Source organism: Macrobrachium rosenbergii, chromosome 3, assembly GCF_040412425.1.
Source record: "Macrobrachium rosenbergii isolate ZJJX-2024 chromosome 3, ASM4041242v1, whole genome shotgun sequence".
Lineage (NCBI taxonomy): Eukaryota > Metazoa > Arthropoda > Malacostraca > Decapoda > Palaemonidae > Macrobrachium > Macrobrachium rosenbergii.
The window spans coordinates 30,516,182-30,534,578 of record NC_089743.1 but is presented as its reverse complement, the minus strand read 5'-3'; the positions used below and the strand labels follow the sequence as shown (position 1 = coordinate 30,534,578).

Here is an 18,397-nt window from a genome sequence, read left to right as displayed (position 1 = left end):
GTTGCCTTGGAATCAACCGTTTTGTCAGCTTTCCAGGCCACTTCATGGCTTGATTTATGGGCAACAACAATGGCTCAGATATCTTCCACTTCAATGGGCAACACTGCAGAGAGTGCACCTTCTTTGGGTTGTTACAATCTGGTAGTAAGACAATTTCTTACATGGCTCACTTAACAGCTAATGAATGGGCCAATTTGCTCCTAAAAAAGAGAGATGCTGCTCTCTCTAAAGTTTCGAAGTTCGTCAGCACAGATTCCATTCTAGCTTTACGGAATGGGGATACCTTAACCTCCACGTCTCTCTTCCCCAAGAAGCAGCTTTACTCTGTAATTGACAGGCATAGAGCAGACAATAATGATGTCTCGTACATTAAGCTGTCACGAAATTGTCTGGTCTTTCTCGTGCTGGCACTTCCAAACCAAGGCCTCAATCTAGTTCTTACACGTCACCTAAGAGACCTCAGAGTGCAGCAGTTCCATGCAGAAGTCGTCAACCTTCACCGCCTCAGACAAAGAAGACACTCAGAAGCGGCCCTTTAAGCCCCGCTCTTCCAGACCCGGAAGAAGAGGCAGAGCTAGAGGAGGTAGACAACAGAGTGTGCCCCCCCCGCCCCAACTCGCTGCCTTCAGTAGGGGGGTGCCTGGCGAGCCATTGGGCAGCATGGCAGCAGCAGAGACCTGGGTAGTAGATGTTCTGCGGGTGGGATATCTACTATGCTTTGAGTTTCCACCTCCCCTCTCTGAGCTTCCCTTCACCAATCAACGTGCACTCCAGGATCGCCGAATCTTCTAGCTCTCCAAGAGGAAGTGAAGAAAATGATGGTAAAGGGGGGCTGTAGAGGTAGTTCAAGGCCTTCTCCAGGGTTTCTACAGTCACATTTTTCTGGTTCCCAAAGCAATGGGTGATTGAAGACCAGTAATAGACCTGTCAACTCTCAACCTTTTCATCAGGAAGATGCGATTCAAGATGGAAACCCCATGCACAGTCCTTGCGGCCATCAAGAAGGACAACTTCATGCTGACGATAGATGTGAAGGATACATACTTCCAGATTCCAATTCACCAATCATCCATGAAGTTTCTTTGCTTCAGCCTTGGAGAGATAGTCTACCAATTCAAGGTTCTTTGCTTGGGCCTATCAACAGCCCCACTGGTACTTGGGCTCATTCTCATGGGGTATGCGTCTTGAGATACCTCAACAACTGGCAAGTCCTTGCAAGTTCTCGGGTAAAGCTAATCCAAGACAGAGATCATCTACTCCAATTTTGTCATGGCTTAGGCATCGTGATAAATCTGGAGAAGTCCAATCTTTCACCCAGTCAGAGGATCCTTTACCTGGGCTTGATCATAGACACGACAGCGACAAAGGTGTTTCCATCAGATCAATGAATACACAAGTTCAGGAGCATAGCCCAGTCCTTCCTGTCCAACAGAAGATCCAGCTTGTCAGTGGCAGGTCACCCTAGGTTACTTGTCATTCCTGGAAAAGCTGGTTCTTCGTGGTCGACTTCACCTTCGCTCTCTTCAGTGAAGACTGAAGGAATTTTGGTCCCCTTCGAGGGATTCCCCCATGCTTCTGGTTTCTCTGTCGAAAGAGGTAAGGCAACACTTAGCATGGTGGCTAGAGGACAAGAACCTGACCCTAGGATTGCCCCTCACTCTCCCCCTCTGGAAATCCTACTGTTCTTGGATGCTTTTTACAAAGGTTGGGGAGTGCACTTGGAAGATCTCCTAACATCAGGACTGTAGGATCTCTGAGAGAAACAGCTTCATATCAACATCCGGGAGCTGAAGGCAGCCTTCTTAGCACTTCAGGAATTTCAAGAAAGGGTGACAGGGTGCTCCACGGTCCTCATGCCCGACAACACTACAGTGGTAGCTTAAGTCAACAAACGGGGCTAGTGTCCTGTCAACTTCATGAATTGACAGTACAATTACACCATTGGGCAGTCTCCCATTCAGTAGATCTCTCAGCCGGATACATCCCAGGCAAGAGGAAGGTTGTGGCAGACAGGCCGAGCTGTCGGGGTCAGGTACTGGGGACAGAATGGTCACTTCAGCAAGAGTTAGCAGAATGGCTATTCCATCTGTGGGGGAGGCCTACGGTAGACCTTTTTGCAGCATGGTTCAACAGAAAACTAGAGGTTTTTGTTTGGTTGTTCCAGATCCCTGGGGCATGGCTGAGGACGCCCTTCAGCATCCCTGGGACAACCTGGAAGCATACGCCTTTCCCCCCCTTTTGCCTAATCTGTCTAGTGATCAACGAGTAATGATCTCCCAGAACCTCAGGATGACCCTAGTGGCTTCCTTTTGTCTACACGCAGAGTGGTTTCCAATCTTCTAACCTTGCAGAGCAGCAACAAAGATGTCAGGTTACCTCAGATCATCTACAGCCATGTATCAAGGAAAATGGGCAGTCTACTGTGATTGGTGTCGTTAACAGGGTTTCTCTCTTGTTGTAACTTCTATTCAACAAGTAGTGGACTTCCTCATCTTTCTCCGTATGGAGAAACTACTTTCAGTTTCAGTCATCAAGGGTTATAGAGCTGCTCCAGGACTGGTTCTTTGTTTAAAGGACATGGATCTCTCTTCATCATGGGAAGTTTCTGTGCTTCTCAAGAGTTTTGAGCAGTCCTGTTCCCCAAGAGATCTCAAACCCCCAAATTGGGACCTGACCACGATGCACAGCATTCTTACTCGCCCTCCATACAAACCCTTGTGAGGCTCAACAGACAGGAATTTAACCTTCAAGACGGTTTTCTTACTGGCCTTGGCTTCTCCAAAGAGGGTCAGTGAATTATATGGACTCTCTTTTAATGTTAAATATATGAGGGGCTGGAGTTCCATAGCCTTTGAAGTTGTCCTGGAATTTGTAGCCGAGACTCAAAATCCCCCTGTTCATGATGATAGATTTGAGTCTCTGGATCCCCTCTCTCCAGGATTTTGTAGGTGATAACCCAGACAAATTGCTGCTATGCCCCATCAGGGCACTGCGTAACGATCTAAAAAGGACTTGGCATCTCAGACCTGATAGCTGAAGATTTTTGTTATCACAGGCTGGAACATGAAAGAAGTGTCCAAGAATACTATCAACTTTTGGTTACATGAAGTGATTAGACAAGCTTACACCTCTGCTTCACATTCAGATGCTGATACACTGCATGCAAGAGCACATTACGTTAGGGGTCGAGGCCCTACCATTGCTCTCAAGAAGAACTTGTCGGTTCACATGATTTTGAAGGCAGGTACATGGCTTTGCCAAACCACCTTCACATCTTTCTATCTGCGGAACGTTATCCACAAGTCCTAGGACATTTTTTACTTGGGTCCAGTGGTAGCTGCTCAACAAGTTGTGTAGTTCATCCAGTGCCCCTGGCAGGACATTTTAGTATCTTACCTAAGATGCTGGATATATAAAAGTGAGAGTGAATGAGATGACTGGTCTTCTTCCTCTCTGCCGGCAGGCAGTAGAGATAATAATTTCATCATACGCTGAAACTGGTTAGAAGCAGGTGAGCATGCTTCCATTCTGTAAAGTTTTATGTTTGTTCCTACATAGTACAAAATCTTTATAGAAGCAAGCCCCATTCCTTTCTCTTACAAAGGGGAGAGAGGAAATGGCAACAAACAAATTGGTGGCTAAATTTTGTTGTCTCCAACAGTTCTTTACCATCATCAGAACACAATGTAGATATGTATTTCATAATCTATTAGCCCAGATATCTGGCTGTTCAGTAACCTATGCTCAACAGATCACAGGCTTTTGACTCCTTCCTATGTCCTTCTTATGATCAGGAAGTAAGCCCAGGTGGTCAGAACTTCCAATTGTTTGTTCCGTATATGAACAAATGACAAATTTTAAATCAATTTGTATTTTTCGTAACTAACAAACCTTCAGTCTTAACATATGCAGCCCACCTCAAGCCACCCTTCATTTTTTTTTCCTGGGCTAGAAGGAAACTGATATGATGATGCATAGTGGGGGTAAAGTAGGTCGCATAGCTTCTCCTACTCCCCTATTGGCTGATGCCTGTTGCCACCAATTCCTTGTGTTATTTTTAACTGGACTCCAGCTAGTGCCAGAGAATTTATCCTTACATTAAGACCAAAGGTTTGTTAGTTATGAAAAATACAAATTGATTTAAAATTTGACATTTTTTCTTTATAGAAAAATTACTCTATTTAATATCAAGTATAGTTGTTCATAAAACCAATTAAGAATAGCAAAAATTTACTTAAGATTAACAAATATTTTAGATACTTTTCTTTCCAAAAACTATGGGTGTTAACTTTTCTTATTTTCTCAGCATGCCAAATTTTACTGTTTTCTTTCTCCTTTGCATCCCTAATTTATTTTGTGTGTAAAGTACTTGGTTTGTTACCTTTTTTTGAACCTTGCCCTATTGCCCTTTATTTTTGTTAGCCATTTCAGCTTTAAAATTGCATTCATAATCCTTTTGTTTGAATTTCATACTGAACTCTTAAAGATGTTGAAATTTACACTAATGTCATATACTATATAAATATAGCTTTCTGTATATTTGCTAAGCATTATTTGGTGAGAAAAGGCCTTTGTAATATTTCTGCATGCTCTGTCATTCTAGTTTAACAGATTTTTTAGTTTTCACTAACTTTGTAAGGAGTATAATTCCTTTCAATTTTTAAATCTGTGGCTCTTCTCAGGTACCGGAAGACAACGCGTAGAGAAGCCCCACACCGCTCTAGCATTCAAATCAATCCTCTTGGGACAAACATTTCTCTTATACTACCTCTGGCTACTACCACTTATAACACCCCTTCTGGCCCTGGCTTTATGCTTACAACATTTTTTGCTTCTTCCGCCTCATCTTCCTTCCACTTTAACTCATCTCTGCTATGGAGATCAACAAGCCTGGTTTTCCTCCTCACCTCTAGTACGACACTTTCTCACTAACATTGTATAGAGGTAAAGACACCCTTAAATCTAATTATTAATGTGCAGTTAGCATTTTTACAAATTAGATAGCATTGTATTATGTTGGCTAATGGAGTATTTGTATATCCAAGCATATCAAGCTTGGAAAAAATAGCAAATAACAGTGTTAGCAGAAAGATCATTTTTGCAAATTTTCTTGGACTGAAAGGTATTTTTAAAAGATCAGAAGTAAGAGTATTTCTACTTAAGGTATATGATAATTCTATGGGACTGGGAATCCCAGGAAAGTAGTAGAATCCAAATCACAAGTAAGAGGGGTGACCTATTCATCAAGAATGTTTATCTAGATGCCATCTGCTGGTCAAACTGTCTGTAATTGTTGGTCTATCTACTTAGATGTTATCATTCCACCTTTTCTCTTTTTTCTTATACAGTACAGTACTTGGAGGTGAGATTTCCAAGGTTAATGAACTCTCCACTGAAAAGGAGTAAATACTACCCCTAAGGGTCCTAAGGGCAAGTTCTCTCTGAAAATTAAATGATGCTTAAAGCTAAAAATAAATTCTTACCTGGCCTCTCTTGACATAGAGCAAGTTAGCATAGAGTGGAAATGCAATGCCATAGACAGTCTTGAATGTTAAAAAAGCATAATGCAGCATGCAAAACCTGAGGTAATTACCAGTTTAAAAGGACCTACTATATTTAAGAGGTGGTTGAGAGTTGAAAACAAGCTCACTGATTGCATTTGAAATCCTGTGAAAAATGTTTCCCCATTACAAAATGAAAAGCAAGATTGTGGGAAAAATGTTTTCCCATTACAAAATGAAAAGTAAGATTGGGAGACTCTTCAGGGTATGTAGAAAAAAAAAGGCCTTTCTCAAAAGCCCAGTGTATTTTAAGCTGATGACCACTGACATCCTGACTCTTAACCCCTGTGAAAGAGTGCAATATGTACTTACCACGCTTTTGTAGTTGTTTATAAAAAGCATTCTGAAAGTGGGTAAAGACAGAGTTATAAAAAGCATTCTGAAAGTGGGTAAAGACAGAGTCATAACTTGAGGGCTATTTAGTCTGTCAAGAAACTTGTGTGTGTTTTAAGAGTGCTTTTTATTGAAGAGAAATACTTATCATAGTATAGTAGTTCCCAAAGACATATGCAGATGATCTTCTGTTTCAGGTTGTCTTCTTAAACAAGCCTAAAATACCAATTGGTTTAAAATTAACTTCCCCTGCAGACACCATGGAAAGACATAATATTACAAGCTGATTCCCACACTGACATCTGTTTCCTAAAAATGTTGACCAACTATTTCATGTTTCATGTTTGGTGGTTGTTAGTAGTTATTATGTATAACTATTGTGGTTGTTAACTTCCATGTGTTCTTACATCCTTATCTTAATTCTTGGTTATTGTCCCTTTTATTGCTTAATTCTTATTCTTTGGTCATTTCTGTTGATTTTCATCCTTTCAAGACCTCGGTCAACCTATTCAGATGGCAACCCATCCCATTTTGCCAACAATTGTTGTTCACTGTTGAGTCCATTACACTGTCTCAGTAAAGTTTAGTGTCCAATACCGTGGTTTTCGGTGCCACAGTTTTTTATTTTCAAAGGTTATCCTTTGCCAGTATTACATCTTGAGCACTGCTGCTAACTTCCTGGATACCATGAGGGCTTTCACTCTGCTCAAAAGAACCTTAATTCTCATTTAACAACAAATAGATATCATTATCTGCACTTTTTCTGACAAGAAATAGACCTCATGTTGACAAGAATTTGTCAAGGCAACATATAACTTCAAATTTAAGAAGACAATGTTAATGAATTTCAGTGTTGCTTTAGCTGTCATGTTAAGTGCTTTTGCCAAAACTGCAGATAATGATAGTTCTTAGCTATCACTACTTGTTAAAATAACCTAAAAGTTATAAAATCTATTGGCAGAAGCATTAAATAATTGATCCATTGTGAGTCTGTTGTTCAGTGTCCTGCTGTGTCTGATATTTATGCTCATCTGCTGTAATTATGTTCCTTGTTGGTCAAAGTTTCACATGCTTTTTCTTGAGACTAAGAATTTTGTCTTATTGTCTAGTATGGTGTGTTTATAAAGTAAATCAATATATTAATTACACATGAAATTCATATCACCAGTTGATTCTATTACTTAGGCATTATACTTTGGAGGGGAAGCAAGACACCAGCTTTCTTCCTTTACAGTATTTATTTTCTGTGGCTCAAAGAATGGCAGTAAAGATCAAGACTTTAGTAAGTCTTTTTGTACCCGACTGTTTTAACAATTCAAATATGGCAAATGATTTCTAGTTACAAGTTAGTATAAGTTGATTCCAAATCCTATAATAAATGAAAATTATAAGAGAAGCTCTTCTTATAGCATCCAGTGAAGCAGAACGTTAAAACGTATGCATAAAAATTTAATTAGTATTAGTAAATATTACTAGGAACTTTAAACACTTAAACCTATCAGTCATTACAATGACTTTAGGTATAAAAACTTCACAAAACCCCATTTAAAAGTGTTCACACAACATGACTGCTAAATGTAGTCCACAGCAGACTTTTTTTGTTTTTGGTAAAATGTATTTAAAATACAGGTAGTCCCCGGTTATCGGCGGGGGTTCTGTTCCCAACGGCGTGACAATAACCGGAAATCGACGAATATTGGTGTCGATAAGCGGGGATTGTTGCTAGACAAGCACCGTAAAACCGGATTGCCGATAACTGAGGTCACCTATAACCGGGAACTGCCTGTACTGTACTGCATTTTAACAGCTGAGCTGCATGTGTTTCCAGAATGATGTCAAAAATTGTATTGCAGAATTTAAACATCTGAAATGTAGCTGTAAAAAAGCTGCACCATACTAATTTTTTAAACAATACTTCTTGCCAATGATGTTTCTTTTGAAAATGCCAAAACACCTAAGAGTTGGCTAAGAGTGAATACAAATTTTACTATTAAAATTTGCATTACGTATTCGGATGTAAGCTTATCCTGGAAAGGACTCTGAGGGAGCTCCCCGAGTCTTCCAAGACTGCCAAGGCACATCCCCATCGCTGTTCCCACAGGAAGAGACATACAGATTCCAGGTTTAAACCATGTAGAACCTTCATGAAATCAGTAACAGTAGTTGTCGTACAGCTTAGAAAAGAGGAAGTTCAGCTGGTGGCCTACATAGATGGCTAGTGGTAGATCAACTGAGAAGAGTGCCCACAAAGCCTGAGAGTGGTAGTAAGTACAGTCCAGTCAGGTTTCCTGAAAAACTGGGACAAGTCCCATCTCATACCCAAAAGGCATTTTATGTAGCTGGGACTCCATTGCAATACCTTTCACAGCCAGTTGTCTCTTCTCAAGCAGACTCAAACCTGCAAAGGTGCCTTGCCCAATCCAGGGTTTCCCATCAACAGTTGAAATGAATCATGGATTTGTTACAGTTCATGTCTATAATAGATCCAATCCTCAAAGTGCAGCTCAAAGAGGTGAACAGTCTGGCTCTTGCATTCCCAGAAAAGGCTTCATGGTCTTTTCCACCCACAAATGCAGGTGGTTAGGAAGATGCCTTGTCCATGGATCTGAAAGGGTGCTCTTGCCAAATAAGTCGACCTGACTGCCCTGGTTGTGCAGGTTAGGGAGGCCATTGGGAGGATCATCAGGTAGCTGGAAGATGGTCACCTGTTTTAAGAAGTGTCACATCAAGGCTGATGGTAGCTTCAACCAAGTGAATGTTGGACAAACCCTCTTTTCAAGTGATTGCCAACCTGCTTTTCACATCTAGAAGTACTAGACCTGTTTGCTACACGAGTAACCCATCAACGTCCAGTGTATGTCTCCAAGCCTGGACATACAGGCAATACCAAGAGATGCATTCCTACAGAGCTGGAACAGACAATCTGTGTATTTTGTCCAATTTTCTAGATTTTTAAGGTTTTACCTAGGCTGTTAACTTTCAACAGAACTTTCTACCTAGTGGCTCCAAACTGGTCCATCAGTCATTGGTTTGTTCTGCTGGAACAATGGATGAGATAATCAATTCCATTGCCATCTCTTGTTTTATTCCAGATGGTAGGAGGGAAAGTCGTCTTTGAATCCTCCTTTTTGTGCCACTACCTCCTTTTGTGGATTTTCTAAATCTAGTCTACCCTGAAGAGTATTCATCTAACATTGGTGCATAACTAAGGACTTCATCTGCTCGATAATACCAGTCCCTAATTAAAGTGTGGTTGGAGGTAACCTCCACTAGGAGAGCCTGGTTGAAATTTCAGTTGGAAGCATTTAAAATTTCCTGATCCACTTATTTGAGAAGCACTCTGCTACTACCACAGTTGTGACTGATAAGGCTATGTGTCAGAGCCCTTGCTTTATGGGTTTGCCATTCACTCCAGTTCAGAGGTTTTTGGCTCCCTTCTCTGGTCCATTGCAATGGAAAGGATCAGGTGCTGCAAGGACTTCCATTACCTGGTCCCTGGATAAGGGTCCCATCATCTCAATTGAGTGTCCCAATACAACTTCTATCCATATGCTCTAAAAGGTGGTCTTCTTGACTGCCTTGGCATCAGGAGTCCCGATCAGTGAGTTCTGCTCTCTCAGACAAGGACAGTCACTTGTTGTCCCCCACCCTGTCATTCCTGGCCAAGAATGAGGACCTTTTGAAGAGGAACTCCCCTGTTTTATGGAAATTCAGTATTACATTATGCCCAATCCATTCACTCGAGGTTTACCTAGATGCCATAGCTAACATCCCCAGTGGCCTCTTCTTTTGCATCCTATCACAAACAAGTGGGCTGAGGTATATCCTAGTATCTTTAATTAAAAGGGTGGACCCCACTTCTTTCCTGAGTCACATGATGTCTGGAAGGTGAGCACCTCGCTGGCTTTCTTCGGAAACTTTCCTTCCGATTAAGTGTCCTAGCTTATGGGATGGCCATTAGAGGCAATATTCCTCTCAAAAACTTCAACCACAAGACTGACCAGGTTTGAGTGTAGGTAGTACAGCGAGTCCCAGCCCCATAGGGTCCTTAGCAGAGTGTGAAGGGCATCTTCAGTGCCATAGTACTCTGATATATTGCTGGGACAGAACAGTTATCCTGCATCCCACCCTGACATATTTAGGTTAGTTACCTTAGAACCATATATGTAACATAGGTTCTTTCCCTGTCCTTCTAAGGTGTTATTCCATACCAGGAATCATGAATAAAAGAAGGTTGGTAATGACTCATGTGACTTTACTGTGGACCAATTTTTTTGTCTAGGTTGTAGGGATTACTGTACTTACCTAGGAGCTAGTCCATTTAGTCACGTGTCAGTTTCTTTTATATGCTTCTTTGAGGATGAATCGGCAAATGCTCTATAAAAAAAAAATAGATTGTTGCTATGGGGATATAAATGGACACTTCAAGTTAAGAATATCTTTTGTGTATAGCTGAATGGTTGAATGAACGTAATTACAAGGCTAGCTTATGGTGGCACTAGTGAGATCGTGGGGCTTCCAGCGAAGTGTCCACCATAAATAGTGCACTTGAACTTTGACTGTGCTGTGGGAAGTGCTACCGCTTTCACCTCTACCGTGAATGAACATGGCTGAGTTTACTTTTCTTTGTTTTTCCTGCTTGTCTTTTTATTTGTTTTGTGTTGCTCTATTTTTCTCTCAAGAGCAATGAGCAATCCTGTGTTCTTTCTTCCCCATGTGAGGAAAGTGCGCATCAGGTTTTTCCTCAATGGAAAAGGATTGACAAAAGTTAGAGGAAGGACAAGAGGCATTTACTTTTTGTTGGGAAGTTTTACTCCACTGGTGAAGTCAGTAGGTCCTGCAGGATCCTTTCCTCTGCAATCTTCTATTCCCTTATTTTTGCCTGAGAGTGCTCACTAGCCTAGGGTTTACTCTACCCCACCCAAGAAATTATGTCATTCTTTGTCTGATAGTGTAGCCTCCTCTAGGGCTGATGTTCCCTCAGTGACATCTTCCCCCTCTGATAATGGTGAAAAGATATCTTTTGCTAATTTTGTGAAAATTTGGCCTAAAATAAATGTCCTAGGTAGCCCATTTTTCTCTGCTCTTCTTGATAATTTGGTGGAGAAGAAGAAAAATACTCCAGTCCCCAAATCATCTGTGGTGGCAGTTCCTATTGATGGTAACACTCCCACCAAGTTCATGACTCACTGAACACCTACAATTACTAGGTTGTGAGAACAGTCGCTTGAAGTTGTCCTTCCTGATGAGCATACTTTGTGACAGGAAAACAAGGAGACAGTGTTCTTTCTGCTCCTCTTCTTCATCACTGTCTTGTTCTTCATTATCGTCTTCCTCTTCATGATGCTGTGGCTCACACAGATGGAAAAGGAGGAAAACTAAATCAAAAAGCTCTCTCTCTCATTTCTTGAGGGAGTTGCATGGGAATGAGGTTGGGTACCACAATTATCCAGATGAGAAATTCCAGTCAAGGGAACACACACACACACACACACTCTCACACCCACTTCTTTGAGTGGGAAGAAGTGATCAAGCATCTTTGTTGCATGCTTTCACAGAGTGTTCTCTTGTGAGAGAGATATCCCTGATTCCTTCTCCTCATCCTCAAGTATCAACACTCTACATCTCCAGTCTTTTTGAATACCAGAAGAAAAGGTTATGTTTAGGTTATTAGTGTCTGGAGGAAGGGCTCTCACTTTCTCGCTCATCTGTGTTTGAACCAGTAGGTGAACATTGTTTTTTGTAAGAGAGACAGGGCCTCTCTCTTCTTTCCAGACAGTTTCTAATGACAGCTCACTTGCCTTTCATAATAGATGAGTGATCAGTTCCTTGCTAGTTACCTAAGAATTGTATGGACACAGCAGTTAAGAAGAGAGGATTCTAGAGACTCCATCCTCAACTGAGCTGTGTCTGTCTTTTAAACCTATGGATAAGTCCTCAGATCGTAGATCATCATTTCCATTGAGGCTCCCCTCCTCCAGTACAGCTAGGAAGCCTGTCTTATTAAAGAGCAAGACAATCCATGAAGGCTTCTACATCTGAGAAGGGTGATGAGGTTTCCCAGTCATTTCATCCCATTCCTTATGGCCTCCCATTTCACCCCTGCCCAGAAGAGAAGGGAAAATCAAGAAGAAAGGGAACTCCTGAGATTGGCAATCCCCCTCCTCAACTGGCGTAAGTAGGGGTCACCGGCCCAAGTGTCAGAGAGGGAGACTTTGTGCCTTCAGTAGATATTCAGGGTGTGTACTTTTTAGATACCTTTTCATCAAGATTCTCAGAAATTTATACATCTTATTTGTGGGAGGACAGTCATCCAATTCAAAGTACAGGCATTTCCCTGGTTATCCGGCGGGGGGAGGTTCTGTTCTGACGGCGTAACGATAAGCAAAAATCGCCAATAACTGATTTTCGGTTATCAGCGCCGATAGGCAGAAATCAGCATATATCGGTGCTGAAAATCACCTATTTTTGTTGCTAGACAAGCACCGATAACTGGGGACTGCCCGTACCTTAATTTGGACTGCCTACAGCTCCTCAATTTTTTTTACAAAAGTGCTCAATTTGGTTTTAGCATGGGCCCATTCAAGAGATATTCATCCACAGAGATACCTAAATAATTAGATAATTCTAGCCTCATCATGTCAACATTTGATTCAAGACAAGGACTGGGTTCTAGACCTTTGCAAAACTTTAGGCATTGTGATAAACTGAAAAAATCCAACCTAGTTCCGTAACAACAGAAAAAACAGGTTTTGACATAGGAAAAACCTATTTTTGGTAGTCACTGTTGTCCTCAAGGAGTTAACCCCCTTGGAGCGCTGCACACCATGGGAGGTAACTCCTTGAGGATGAAACAAGCGACTATGCTATAAAAAAGTATTGTTTACCAGAAGTAGCGGATGATCTCCACGTTGATATCAATTGAAAAGATGAAGACAACAGGGTCAAAGCTGTCAATCCTGAGAAAAAGTGAAGTGGATAAAGGGGCTCATCATATTCTTGAGCTCTGCATAAGCAGTGATTCTTACTCAAGTACTGTATGTCTGAGGTCAGAAGGTCCAGCATTGATATCAAGGGCCTAAACGGACAAAATTTACTTCCAAAGGCATACCATAACAACCACCTTCCAAATTGCTGGTCAAAGAGGTGGGAGCAATAGTTGAGCAGCATCCAAGTTCCTGTTATTACTAATGGGTCATGTGAAGAAAGTTTACATTGTAGGATAGCCTCTTGTAAATTCCATAGAATTGAAACCCTACTAGGTGTTTTTTGCTTGAAAAGACCCTCTGTGTGTGATGGATTCATACAAGGAGATATGGGATGAGAAGAATGTCGCAAGGAGTTTTTAAAATGGCTTTCTACCAGCATTCTTGAATTCCTAACTCGCATGAATCTCCTTTTGCTTTTTCAACGTGGCTATTTGAGCCTTCTCAATAGGTTTTTGTCCTGCTACTTTCATATGTATTACTGTTGTAATAACAGTAGCCGGTAGTCTACTCCAGACCATCGCAGTCTTTGAGATATTCTTTTACCCAGCATCTGGATGCCACATTTTGAAACTTCACTTGTAGTATGATTTTTAGCAACACACCTCAACCCAGAATATCATCTGTGTCCATTTTCAAAATGACTTCATAGTGTTTGTAAGCGAAAAATTCTCCACAAACATCATAGATTTTATATCTGTTCACAAATAGGGAGCTTTTATTTACCGACATTCCTGCAATTTATTTTAATGTAGGCTGTCATGATTTTACATTTCAGTTTATTGCTAAGGCAGAAGTAAATTTATATCTCCTTCAATGCCTGCCCTCTCTTCAACATTAAATCATAATACTGTAAATCTCATTACAGTATATACTTTTGGCATCTGAATCCTTTACTCCATTTACATTGTTTAGTCCTGAGCATTTCCAGCGATGCCAGTATATTCTAATTCAACTCTTCATATCTTTGACATGATCCACATGCCACTTTCTCAACTAAAATTTCTCTTTTGCTTTCTTTCTGATCAATAAAATTTGCTTTCAGTTCAGCTGCTAACACCTGGTCATTTGCTTACATTAGCTCCCAACATCTGTTTCTAAAAAAAAAAAAGCTAGTCTCATAAGTAAAATATGCACTTTGATGCGAGATATAATTGCATTGTCACAACAAAAATTATTTTATTTTTCAAGTATGTGAGTTGGAATTAAAAATATTTCTTACTAGAATACCAACTAAATTTTATATATTTTCTTGTGATCTTGGAGATGCAGATGCTAAAAACATTTTATGAGTTTAATTATTAGTATATATGAGCTTTTCAGTCGAGAAACATGCCAAGTGCCATTTTTAAAATATAATAAATTAAATTAAAAATACTTTGGCCCAGGATGTTTCTCAACTGAAAGGCTCATATGAAGATTTAATATACAAGAAAAGGGACTTATATCTTATATATAAGCTTTTCAGTCGAGAAACATGCCAAGTGCCATTTTTAAAATATAATAATTAAATTAAAAATACCTATGGCCCAGGATGGCGCTTGGCATGTTTCTCGACTGAAAGACTCATATATACTGTAATATAAATATGAGAATTACCTTGTTTGAAATCGCTGCCCTTCCCTCAGCCTTTCACAGGTTTATGTCAAATAAAAGCAGCTTAGCAGTGGCGATGCAAAAGATTATGATGTTGAAATAGCCAATATATAATAAATATATGTAATACTTAGGTTGTTTATGCTGCGATCCATTCCACTTTTACACTTTAACGATGGTAAATAGCAGTTGAGAAAACTTACTCCTTAATGTTGGTATATAGTAATTCAGTAAACTCTCAGGGTCCTGAAAAACTACTTGATAGCATTAATAATCATCCTTAGATGAAACTAATAATTTTTATTTGTCTTCTGGAAGGCTTCGAGGAGGATATCGAGGAGGAAGGGGCAAGGGACGTCGCCGAGGTTAAAAGGTGGTGTGAAGAATACTCCATACTAATAGTCTAGTAAACATGGATTAGTCTTCCAGCCTAGAGGGAAAATGAACTGATGGGACTGCTGCAGCAAACACCACATCCCCTCCTTCCTATGCTCCAGTCTTAAAGAACTGAAAAGATATATACGTAGTTTCATGCCCTGTCATTCTTTGCAGCCAAAACTATGTCAAGATTTATCCCTCCACTTGAACGAGTTGAATATATTGTTTGGTGATCATAGAGTTCTATTCTTAAAAGGGATAACTGTGCCTTGTTTAAATGTACATGTACTGATCCTCCTTAGGAGAGCAGATGTGTATATGCTACCCCTGCCGCCTCAATACTCCTGCAATATCACGTGTCTTGTAACCTAGTCCAAGGAATTCCATAACTGTTCCCATAAGGTTGTCATTAGGTGATTAAACTGCCCCTGATTATCTAGCTCTCTTGCAGTTTTATCAGTCCAGTGTGTTCATCTTTATCTAAATTTAGACATTTACATATAGATTATTTTATTAATCCATTATGACAGCAACATAAGATTATTTTATTAATCCATTATGACAGCAACATAAGGAAATTTTGGGATAATCTTGTGCCAAAGGACACGGTTCTTAAATTATATTGTGTAATTGAGAAGACCAACTTTTAGAAAATTTGTTGTATACAAATCTGTAATCTAAATAATAAAAAATATGAGATATATTGTGATGTGAGAGCTTTTGTATGTATGTGCCAAATGGTTGGTGATGTGTATGACAACCTGTTGTGTTGTTCCTAGTGTAATAATCTCCTCACTCATGATATAGGTGAACTTCTATGGTTATGCTTGTTTCATTTTTTTCAAGTAATGGTTTCTTAAATACTCTGCCATTTGGCTGCATGATGAACTTTTGCATCTTTTCTTTTTTTAATAATTGTAACTATCATGCTTGTTTATTTTTCAGCTGACAATGGTGCTACCAGGATGAAAGTTGTTTGTTTCACATTTAGGATGTAATATAATTTTATTCATTAAGTTTTAATAATTTAGTTTTGCTATCAACACTGCCATTATGTTCAGACTTTAATTTTGGGTATTTTTTGTAAGGAAGTAACTAACATTTTATTAATTTAATGAATAATCTGATAACTGAACTGCCATGTCCCATATCTTGGAGTCTGTTGGTGTATAGTCATTACCCCATATCTTGAGTGTTGCCAATTAGTCAGGGCCCCTTTCACACGTGTCTAGCTCTATACCTGTCTTGAAATCTCATTTATCAGTGATTGTAGCTTTATAGTGGGTTTCTTTAAGGACCTAATATATTATTTACGTCTTGTTGAACTCGCCTTTAAAGAAGCACTAATAAATACAAGGTATACAGATCAATGATAATGGGATTTTGCAAGTCTACTGTCATAGTAGTTGTGTTTCTTGGATAAAACAGAGGTTTCTAAGATGTTTTCATTTTTAAGGGGTAGGCTGATACTAACTTTGATAGCTGTATTGTCTGTGATTATTCTTTTGCTGTCAATTTAGTCACTGTGGAGCATTAACTTTATTTATTTTCTCTGCTAACTCATTAATTCACAAGAAACACACTAAATATGACAGTCTTAGCAGTGTGCAGCAAGAATGAAGGCATTCCCTTTTCTTTTTTATAATATATTTTCCAAGTTGGAATATTCCTTGTGTTTGATCTTTACAAATGCATCTCCAGTCAGAACTTTATTTACACTGTTTTAATAATTTTCAGAAAAAATCTTCAATTACTTGAAGCACACTGTTTTAATGAACCCTTCTCTCCAGTTAGGTGCATTCATTGAGTGGAGTATAAAGCCACATACCCTATATTTTGTGAATGTTGCTCGTAAATCAGCCTCCATACAGTCAGTGTTGCTAAAAAGCTGGCTTTCACTTGGTTTAGTGACATGGCATAGTGGGGTGTTATACAACTGTTGCCTTCATGTCCTTGCTCCTGTATAAAACATGGGTGCATTTGTAGATAACAGCACTGTTGGAATTCTGTTTTCCAAATTTTGTCTCAAACAGACTAAACATTGAACTAGATTCCCAAAGAAAATTCAAAGTAATAGTAATAAAAAGCTTGAAATCCGTAACATTAAAACTGTTCAGTATTGTTTTAGACAATCACTACATTAACACATTTTTACCTTTTAAAAAATCAGTTATGTATTAATCCTTCATCTTGTCAAAATAGTAATTATAATACTGTTCAGTGCTGCAAAAAATGACTACACCTACAGCTAGTAATTACAGAAAAATAACTTGTTATTATGGCTTGTTAAATGTTTTCATCGTGTGTGTATAGTTTATTCCAATCATTTGAAAAACAAATAGTTATAAATATGGTAGTATTTGATCAAAACATGATTGTAAGAAAACTGTAATTTATAACCTAATGGGCAGGGCATAATTCAAATTACAATTACATTGTCTAAGTTTATTTCATACTTTCTGGAAGCTCTGATATGCACAAGTGTAAATGGCTAATGTGATCTTGTAACTGTCTTAATTTTATTAAACAGTAATACTGTATACAGTATTACATCTAGAAAGTAGAATGAGTAATAATTGTTATAACTGTTCATATCTAGGATTTTCAGGCAGTACAAAATGAACTTGGTTTTAAGATTCTCGGCCTTCCTTCACATGCTTTGCTCGGCAGTGTAGACAAAATTACTGGCCCAAAACGTCGGAGTACTGCCGTTGCTACTGCTTAAGTCGATTTTCAATATTGTAACACAAGCCCCAGTATTCTTAACTCTGTGTGGTTGCTAAGTGGTGATGAAATACAATTAAAGGGGTTATTTCTTCTTTTTAGAAATTGTGTCATTAAAAATAGTCTGTGATTTTTTTTTTATTGTCCCTGAATGTGATGGAGCTGCAATAGCTTTTGCTTGTTATGGGTAGAAAATTTCATTCTTGTCTTTTTGGTTAGGAACAATACATGCCTGCCAGTACAATTTATTTTTTATTAAATATCTCACAAAACTACATTACCTGGTAAAGCTATCAAGTTAATTTTTATTTTCTTTTCATAAGATTCAATTATAAAGCTATGCTTTGAGTTATTCTGACTAACTGTATATTCAACTGTTTATATCCCTGATTATCCTTCCCTATGAGGTATTACTGGTAAAAGTCCAGGAATTCACAGCTGAATTTAAAAGCTAAGACTAGTACAGGGCAGCAACAATTTAAGATAATGTGGAATGAAAATAAAACCAAAATACATTGCTTTGTGATTAAACTGGCTATCAGTAAGACAATGGAAGATGGAAAGAAAAAAAATTTGGCAAATTTTAAAAGCAATTTGTATTTTCCTGATATACAATCCGAAAGTTCTTTATATAGGATTTAGCTTGCAATTGCAAGCTGGAATGGCCATTAAACTTTACTGACAAGGTAGTTAACTGCTGACAGGTAGGGGAAGCCCCACCCACTGGTCAATCTGCACTCAGCTTTGCCTTTTGGTCCAGGTGCCAGATAAGGGTGGCTGGGGTGGGCCATTCATGTAAAGAACTTTAGGTTTGTACTT

General features: G+C 39.1%; 1 protein-coding gene across 1 annotated transcript in view; it reads left to right on the top strand.

The window, feature by feature from the left end:
* trol (terribly reduced optic lobes) overlaps positions 1-17,708 on the top strand; it is a 1,293,721-nt gene extending 1,276,013 nt beyond the window's left edge. The window contains exons 128-129 of the mRNA XM_067129897.1: positions 4,683-4,944; positions 14,795-17,708. Of these exons, the coding sequence (XP_066985998.1) occupies positions 4,683-4,932 (250 nt within the window). The 3' untranslated portion in view covers positions 4,933-4,944; positions 14,795-17,708. The remainder of the gene's footprint in view (positions 1-4,682; positions 4,945-14,794) is intronic.
* Positions 17,709-18,397: the final 689 nt, after the last annotated feature.